The 10,198-nt window shown below is 33.9% G+C and overlaps 1 protein-coding gene across 1 annotated transcript; it reads right to left on the minus strand.

Annotated features, from left to right (window-relative positions):
• Positions 1 to 8,666: 8,666 nt before the first annotated feature.
• Positions 8,667 to 9,672, minus strand: LOC128127840 (50S ribosomal protein L2-B, chloroplastic-like). The gene is made up of 2 exons (XM_052766554.1): positions 9,479 to 9,672; positions 8,667 to 9,081 (listed from the first exon to the last, which is right to left on the minus strand). Exons 1-2 carry the CDS (start codon positions 9,670 to 9,672, stop codon positions 8,667 to 8,669), a joined length of 609 nt encoding a protein of 202 aa, XP_052622514.1.
• Positions 9,673 to 10,198: the final 526 nt, after the last annotated feature.

Consider the following 10,198-nt stretch of genomic DNA (forward strand, 5'->3'; position numbering starts at 1 on the left):
AAACATTGCACCATAAACCATAATAATAAACTAACTAGTCCGAATTGAGACAATATCCCAATATTGATTATTTCTCTAATATCATTTTATCTTAATCTTTGTTATTATTTTTATGTCATTTTATAATAATCAAATCCCCCTCTGTTTATGTACTATAGATACCTTAGGAAAAGAGGTATTGGTATAAATTATTTTTCGTGTCTAGTAGGATCGATCCTTGCTTACCTTGTATTAATATTTAGTGCAAAATAGCATTGAATAAATCTTGGAGTATTACATATATATAAAATTGTATATTCCATTATTTGTTGTTTCCTTTTTCACCTGATACATGATACATCATATGTGCTTTAACCTATTTAGACCAAAAAATAACATTGTCTAATATAATATCTTAATTAATTTTGGGCCCCAGATTTCCATGTTATAGGCGTATGTTGAACACCTATTGGACACATGTTGAATACCAACTTTTCTTTCTCACATGATACATCATATGTTCTTCAACCTATTTGGGCCAAAAAAATAACATTGTCTAATATACTATCTTAATTAATTTCGGTCCCTAGATTTACGTGTTCATAGGAACTTAAACACCCTTTTGATAGGCCCTAAAGTTAATATGGCCATGTGACTATTCTTATGATCTGTTGTATATGTTCTCACTATCGTGATTAAAAATCAATTAAACTAAATCCATTTTATAATTTGTACATGGAACATATATAATGGAATCGACTTAGACATCAATTATGCATGGAACTATTTAGAAAAAATAGCATTTAGCAGTTATTTAAAACTAAATAGATTCCAATTCAAACATTTAGAAAATCTTATAAACTTATAAATACCCAAAAGCTTCAGCAGTTATTGTTGGCCCAATAAAGCTATTTTCTAGTTTCATTAACATCTAAATTTAATCCAATACATTAAGCCCAATAAGAGATCTTTCAATATGTTTTCCAATCTTTGAAAAATGAAAATGTGAGCCCATTACCTCATTTACCAGACATTGCTCCACCACACGCCTCCTCCTTTTTCAGGTACACTGCTCCGGCGGCGGCAATAAATCGACCACCGTTATTGTGTGGTTTAACGAAAAAAGACATGATCACTCTTCCAAACAATGCCTCTCGTCGAAGTCTTATCACATTCTCATAAACCACCACATTTCATGGTCTTTGCTGGAACTAGGATTAAACTCTGTCACTTTAACTCATATAGTTGGCCAGAGTAAGACGTAAACAAATCTCCTCAGAAAATTCTTATAAGTCAACAAAGTCCATGCCGGAAAACGGATCACTATGCCTATTCTCGTTATCGAAACTCCTCCAAACATTCATTTCCACTCGTGACTACAAAAATAAACACCTATAGGTACGAGTTCTATAGGGACGACATTAGTCGTCGCTATAGGCTTCCTATAGGGAGGACATATCGTCGCTATAGAGTTGATCAGTTTTTATTGACTTTTTAAGATATAGGGACGACTTGTTGTCTCAACATGTTAAGTGGGAAAAATAAGGGATTGGTACGTTCTTTAAACATCTATAGAGACGACATATCACTCTCATAAATAACAAAAATTGAAAATAACATATTTTTTTAATTGTTTTAACGGAAACAAAGCCTTTGGGGGCAAATATAGGGACGACTTGTCATCCCCAAAGCTTTCTATGCCCAAAAAAATATATTTTTTTAATCTATTTAGTTGGAAATTTTAAAACATATATATTTTTAATCTATTTAGTTGGAAAAATTAAAACGATGTCGATTGTTTGTGGGTATAGGGACGATAGATCGACCCCATAGGGTTATGATCTTAGGATCCCTTTCCGTTTGGTCGTCTCCAGTCTCGGATCTTCTCTATCGATTAGCTTGTCTCAGGATTCGTCCTCCCCCTTTCACCATTGGTGTTTAACCTAACCCTTTAACACCAGTTGATTAACGCCTCCATCTCCATTTATCGTTTCAAGGCTCTTAGAACTCATGCAAATCTCTATTTCAGGTTCGATCAAGCTCATGCGCATCTCCATTTTTCTATTTTTTTTGTTCCTTCTTATCCATCCCTAACTTGTGATTTTTCTGTGGTTGCACAATTGCTCTCTCAAGAGGCGATTTGCTCACATCAATTAGCAAATTTCCATTACAATTTCATGCTCCCCACCATAGCTTTCCGCGATTAAAAGGTATTTTGCTTTCAACAAAATCTATAATCCACTACCCTTGCTACTCTGATAATTTGCTTTAAGTTGAAACACGTGTACTTGTTGCCTAGTGTCACATGTTACAGTATGGATTTCCATCATGTTTTCCACTAGATCAGGCAGACTCTACTGAGTCAGTTGCTAATCATGAAGCCAATATACTCTTCTTGCTAGCCTCCCCCTTACTATCCTGATATTTGACATTGTTTTGTATTTTAAGATTGAATAGAATCTTTATGATAATAAGAACAATACTCCTTTAAGAAGTGAATACACTCAACCTAGCACACTTGCATACTCCATAGATACCCCCTTCTTGGAATTCAGAAAAAATAACAACCAGCTAAACCTTTGCAAATAGGAGGGTCTCCATCTAAATCAGTTCCATTTCGACCACCGGAATCAACAACAACTACATTCACAAATTTAGATTCAGGGTTGATGCTGTGGTTGAGGCAACTAAACCTCCAATTCTACTCCAGAATTTTCTTTCTTTCTTTTCTATTGAGTTTCCAATTTTTTCCCTTCTTTACCCATTGACATATGAAACAACTTTTCGATGCCCACTAAAAATATGCAAGGGTTGTTTATTTTTCTCAAGTCATTAATGTATGTGATGATTTGCAGAACCCACAAAAGCCACATAAAAAGCATTCCCATTAAGTGAAGGTAGACATGTATACAATTGAAATCAACTTACAATTACATCTTTAGTCCCTGTGCTATAGCAATATTTTCATATTTGGTCCAAAGAGGATTATTTTTTCCTTTCTCAGGGACAATTTGGTTGAAGCAGGGTGGTTGAAACACGGACCAAAGGAAAATAAGAAAGGTTCCTTTTTGGACTAGATATAAAAATATTGTTATAGTCCTGGGACCAAAATGGATAAAAAAAATATTCGTTGTTGAACCAGATCCAAAATATCACTATAGGACATGGACAAAAATGTACTTTTCTTGATAATCTAATGAATGGTTGAAATTTGAAACAACTGAGACAAAATTACTGCAACATGAAAGTTATTTATCTATTCATGTCAATGTTATATAATTCACATCAAATTTTCTATATTTCCAGCTATTTGAGACTTAATTGTATTCTATTTATCAGTTCTTTGTTCATAATAGCACCAGAACTTCAATATTCTCTTTTGTAGAGCACAAAGGATTTTATTACAAGTTTGGTTGAAATATGAAAGAATCGATATTTTGTCACATGTGTTTGTTGACAGAAATAGAATGGAATTTAGTTCCATTCCTTTGTATATTTCTATTATTAAATGAATATAAATGATAAATGGAAAAACTACTCGTTTTTGTAGAACACAAAATGGAATTCAGGTTTTAAATATTATAAAAATGATAATTACGCTTTGAAAAAATATGTATTTTGTTGGAAACGACTCTTTATATGGGAAACAAAAATACTTTTATTAAGACACTTAAGAAGAACTTTACACTTTGTGAGACTACTACACACTTTTGCTTTCTTTGAGGCTTTCTTGGATGCTTGGATGTTGGGATTAGTTTGGAGCAAATGAGCTCCACACCTATTTATAGGTGTTTGCACCTCCATATAGCATGGTTCTAGATCTACATACACTCATGACTATTCTAGAACTTTCCATCGTATTCTATATCTATTAGAAACTTCTATATGATTCTAAAATGTTCTATAATGTTCTAGATTAGTCTATGATGTTCGTGTGTCTTCCATAGTGTTCTAGAATGTTCCATAACCTTCTAGGGTCTTCTATGTCATTCTAGAGTATTCTAGGCTCTTTCGGCATCTTCTAGACTCCTCCATAGTATTCCATAATGTTCTAGAATATTCCAAATAATTCTAGAACATGATAACTTCTTCTAGACAATAACATTGATTCTATTGGGCTAGTGATCACCTTTAACATATTCTTAACAAGGAGATGCTTGGATTAGAATTCCTTGGGACTTAGAATGAAATGTTGGAATCAAAAAGGATTTTGTGAATTCCAGCTGAATTCAATTCCATAGTCTTTTACAACCAAACAATGGAATGGAATTCCAAATCCCATGGAATCTAGCAAACCAAACACCAAAAAGATTTAATTGGGTTATTTTTATTGGTTGTTTATGTTTTTGTAGATTCTTGGAACATGGTTGATTGCTAGGACAGAGTTTACAGATAACAAGTCACCAGAATGGGGTAAGATTCCAATCATTAAACTTAAAGAAAAATCCAAATTTAAAGATATATAGAAACTAAATTATGAAGAGTAAAGATTCATAAGGTCCATTAATTATGTTTTATTTAAGTAGCATTTTGTTTAATTCATTATAATTACATTTTCCCTTTTAAACGTAGACATGTTAAATAAAACGCATTAAATTGAAAAAAATAAAAAGAACACAAACAAATGTAACCATGTTGTTTCATTTTAAGACTATGAGGAAAGTGGAGAGTATGGATTTGTTCAAGAGCTTTTTGGGTAAATTTAATCATTTTAATCAAAATATTTTATAATGAATGCGTTTTAACCTCTTAAATTTTTATTTTTTTCAATATTTTCTAACATGAGCATGTGATGTGTTTGATGTGTTTCACAACCACATAAATGAGGTAAATCCATAGACCTCTATAGATTATAATGTAAAGTTGTATCTTAGATACACTACTAGAAAAAATGCCTTTTACGACGCTCATTGCGCATCGTAAAACGCTCAGACGATGCGCAAATGCGTGTCAAGGAAGACCCTGTCATAACGAGAGACGACACGCTTTTAAGCGTCGTCTTTAGATGACGCACATGTACGACGCGCATTTATGACACACAATGCGTATCATTAAAGCTGCTGTCAAGAAAGGCCATGTCATAAATGAAGATGCCACATTTTTGTGTATCGTAATTCAAATTTTTTTTTAAAAAAAATTATTTATCGATTTACTAATTTTCAAATTAAATTTTCATTTTCATATCTCATAGTAGAAAATAAAATACTATATATAAAAAATACAATCCATTGCACAAAAGTTAATATCATACAAATAATCATTCTCAAGCTTTAAAGCATTAAATGATGAGAAATTGCAGAAATCACAATTTCTTGAATGTAATTACTAATAAACATTGTGTCTACTTGACAAATTAAACCTATATCATCACATTTACTTCAACCAGGCTTGTTTCGTGCTCTGCATCACATCTTTATACACCTGAAAGATGAAAGCAAAAAGATTAGAATTAGCCATAACAATATAACACCATTTATATGGATAAATTCAAAAATATTGTTACAGATTTTCTTCTACTTAACCAATATGATAAATAAGTTTAAAAAAAAACAATGAAAATAAATTACGATTTATTTAAGTAACTTGTACTCTAACAGGAGAATGCAACAATGGATAGAACTAATACATAAGTAACTTGTACTCTAACATTTGACCCTATAGAAGACTCAAAAAACATGAAGGGCAAAAAGGTAATCGACACATATTGGTTACCTGTTTCTGAGGTTTTGTCATTGTATCTGAGGTAAACAAATTACCCTTTATTTAATTACAGTAATAAACTAAAACTGTACAATATCACAATAAAAAAAATAACATGAAAATTAATCATAATAATTGGAAAAAAAAGTGAAAATTATAAAACAATCTAGATATTTGTTACAGTAAATTAGCAAAAATATAAATTAAAAAGAGAGATGTATCTCTATTATGGGGGAAACTGGAAAAGAAAAAGGGAATTGTTTTATGGAATCATCACTTTCCTAACTTAACCCACTAGGACATTTTGTTAACATCAAGTCAAAAAGAAACTGTTAAACCATTAAATTTTTTATAAACATCATATATCCAAACAATAGTTGCTCATGAGAAAAGCTCCTTCACAAAAGCACATGTGAAAATCTGTAGAGTTGGAATGTTTTGAGGATTTATCAGCATCTGATATGGAGATGCTCATGCTCCCATTAAGACCATTACTTTTAGAGTTGGAATGTTTTGGGATAGGAGTCTCCTTCACAAAAGCACATGAGAAAAGTTGTAGAGTTGGCAAAACAGCAAAAAGAAGAAAAATGGTTTCCATTTGGAAGTTAGTGAGTGCGTATCCTCCTAATAAACTCCCACAGATTCCCCCAGCAGCCATTGCCATCCATGATACCGACTGCAGGTCCCCCACAAATTTAGCCCTGATAATCAATAATAAATAATATCAGTTTTGTATAAACCAAAAGTATTATTATTTTATCATAGTTGTTGGAAGTGAATGGATGGAGATGGATATAATACCACATACTTTTCAAGTCTTGAAGCTTCAACGATCATTGCATCGATGACAACATTTGCCATTGCAGAACCAAGATTTCGCAACAACAAGAAGATCATGAGTTGATCTCGGGAATTCCTTATGCTTTCTTCAATGCCAACAATCACCTATGGAAACAAGGACAGAAGTGTTGCAATCACTAAATAAGGAATCCTGTTCCTTCACTACCACATGACAAAGTCACAAGAATTCCCTCCAGATAAAAGAGTCTATAAAGATGTTTAAACCAAATAAAACTAACAAGTTACACAAAAAAACCATTAAAGCCATTAATTAGACCTTGCAAAGAAGCTAATTTAACTGCTTCTCATCTGATACATCAAGGTTCCAGTGCTGACAGCAACTAGGTTGTTAGCCACTATGAACTCCAAGTCAAAGTTGAAACAAAAAATACACATCAAAATGAATTTAATAAACAGTGACTTGTTTAAAGAATATGAAAGTGATAGTCCAGAATGTGTGAAATATTAACACTGTTATGCCAAAAGTTGTGGCTATATTAATATTGAATAAGCTTCTTAATCTAAAGAAGATGAACATAAGCCAACTATCACATTAGGATAATATAAGCATCATATAAACAGTAAAGAATCAATTGAAGTTAACTACTATTGAACCTGATGAACAACGATATGTGTAAAGAATATGACAGTGATACTCTTGAACCTGATGAGCAGCTGGTGTAGATTCATTTTGAACAGCATCCTTTCTTTCCTTTGTTCCTTTAGCTTTTAGTATTTTCAACATTGTTCCTAAAGGCACCTCTTTACCATATTTTTTAATCTCCTTCAGTATATTAATAAGTAAAAGATCAAATGGATAGAGATACATTCTATTATTTCAATATGTCAATCTCCTAATACCACCTGTGCCCTAATTTCTTCGGATGCTTTTCTTGCTGCACGAAACTAACATAAAATTTGTCAATTAAGAGCGTGAAAAGTTTGAAGATGGTTCTTGTAACGATCTATTGTCGAAACTATATACCTCGTCACCAAAAGGTCGATTGATGTTTGAGGAAATCTTGGAAGAGAATGTGGCTAACAGTAAACGTAGTGCTAAAGCTGTTTGACCAACTGTTAGGCCGGAAAACATGGTGAATTTTGTTTTCAGCGAAGAAACAGATGAAATCGGATGTATATGGAGATGGAGATGGTCACCTATGTTGATATTGCGACTAATGGCGCCAAGGAACCCTGAATCGGATAAGGAAAATGGATTGAACTTTAGCCATGGTTCGATCTCTGCAATAAGTCAAGTTAGTCCATGGATGGCACTAAATCACGCTTTATAATAAAGGAATTGTATGATAAGATACTGATTTGAAGTCACCGACTGATTTCATAATAAAAGTAACTTGGAACAGAACAAATTCATCGGAAAATATGGAATCTAACAACATCACTCGTATCGCCGTCGACAGCCGATTTTTCAGAAACATGATTCGTACCGAGCAATCAAATAGCCTCAGGCTCCACAAACTAGGTTCTCCATGCCCGAACAGAGCCAAACTGAATCTTTCTTATTATAACTAAGCTTCCTTCATCGGCTAAATTGAGCAATTCCGGGTGCATCTCAACAATTATGGTTCTAGATCGATCTGCTTAGGATTTCACACTTGAAGTTGAACTCGATGTAGGGAGGGGAGGAAGAGCGGCGATGATTTTTGTGTGGAAAAGAACACATGTAGGGCAAATGAGGGGAAACAAATAAGGCGGATTTTCTAATTTTTTTGGATTTCCTTTTCCCGCTGGTAGCTAGTTGCTAAAGAGGAGACACGGGTCTTCTAATTCTTTTGGATTTCCTTTTCCCGCTGCCAGCTAGTTGCTAAAGAGAAGACGCGCGCCGCTACTCTGACTCGAACCGAGATGCTCTAGCACTGCTTCCTAAGAGCAGCGTCTCTACCGATTTCACCATAGTGGCTTACTCAAACTAATAATAGCCTATTTATATTCAATCGTCGATATTGAACAAGTCAATTCAATCAAATAAGTTTTTTAATCAACACTCAAATTGATAAAAAAAAATGAGTTCAAAAGTCAATTTGAAGGTTCATTAGTTTCATTTAATAGGGTGTCCGTTTATCACTATATTTATTCCTTTTTCTACTTCTTTTTCCAAGTGCAAGATAACCCCAAGGGGTTGTGGGTTATTTTCTACCAACTGGGGCCCTCCCTTCACCACCCCCATGTGGATGGTCTATAGGGTTCATAACTACTCCTCTTACTACAGGGCGCTTACCTAGCCAACGCTTAGATCCGGCTCTACCCAAACTTTTCTGGTTCACCCCAACATTCCCCACTTGTCCAACTGTTGCTGAGCAGTTTTTAGATATCAAACGGACCTCCCCAGAAGGTAATTTTAATGTGGCCAATTTCCCTTCTTTTGCAATCAGTTTCGCTACAGCACCCGCTGCTCTAGCTAATTGTCCACCCTTTCCAAGTGTGATTTCTATGTTATGTATGGTCGTGCCTAAGGGCATATCGGTTGAAGTAGATTCTTCTTTTTTATCAATCAAAACCCCTTCCCAAACTGTACAAGCTTCTTCCAAAGCATACGACTTTCTGGATGTAAAATGAAAATTTTTATTATTTATTTCTTTGATTTCAGAAATAAGAAAGAAAATAAGAAAGAAATAATATGCTCTTTTTTTCTGTTAATGGAAAAATCTAGAAATACTAGATAATAGTAGAGGGGCGGATGTAGCCAAGTGGATCAAGGCAGTGGATTGTGAATCCACCATGCGCGGGTTCAATTCCCGTCGTTCGCCCAATTTGTGTTAAACTTATTTAATTTTTTTTTTAATAAATTATTCGCTACAAACGGATTTTTTTAGTGAACGTGTTACAGCTTCCTCCTATTTTTTTGTTTTGTAAAGACGAAGAAAGAAATTCTATTTTCTCTCCTATTTACTACAGCGACGAAGATAAAAAAATTGCTACATAAGAAAAATAAAAGAACAGATAAGAAGAAATACGCCCACCCCCTACCGATTTAATAACCTCAGCTCCAAAGAAACTCATAAGACCAACTCCATTTGGAATTGCATCAATTATTCGTCTATCAAAAAAATGAGCAAAGTTGACCAATTTTCTAATCCCCGCAGTTAAGAATCTTCCATAAAAGGCATCTATGTAACCCTGATTATATGACATTTCTTATGTACCTATGGGTGCTATGTTGGATTTGAATCAGATTTCGGATCAATCTATATTGATTGGCTGCCTCCATTATGTTGTTGCTAGCAAATACCACTATTTTTGGTTTTGGCTCTTCCAAATCATTCCCGCAAGAGATCTGGACCCTTTTTTTCTGGTCCTTCGATAAAAAGATTCATTCTCTTCATAAAAAATAGGAAGTAGAACCAATAAAACCAATAAAGATGTCATTTTCCATTCATACCTGGAGTTGAATACCCCATTCAAGAATTGTTTTGGATCCAATTCATAGGAATCAATAGAAAAGGCAAATCTCTTATGATACACCAGATCCGGCTCGGTTATTGATAGAGTGAATAAATCTGCCAGTTCTTGAATTGTTTTGCCGAGGGAGCAACCCCATTTTTCACCTTGAATTGGTCAAAATATGCGGACTTTCTTACTTTTCGTGGAGGATTAGACCCAGTAAATGGAGGTCTATGGCTAACTGATACGGCACAGCATCATTTAGCTATTGCAATTC

The sequence above is a fragment of the Lactuca sativa genome, chromosome 1 (genome assembly GCF_002870075.4).
Source record: "Lactuca sativa cultivar Salinas chromosome 1, Lsat_Salinas_v11, whole genome shotgun sequence".
NCBI lineage: Eukaryota > Viridiplantae > Streptophyta > Magnoliopsida > Asterales > Asteraceae > Lactuca > Lactuca sativa.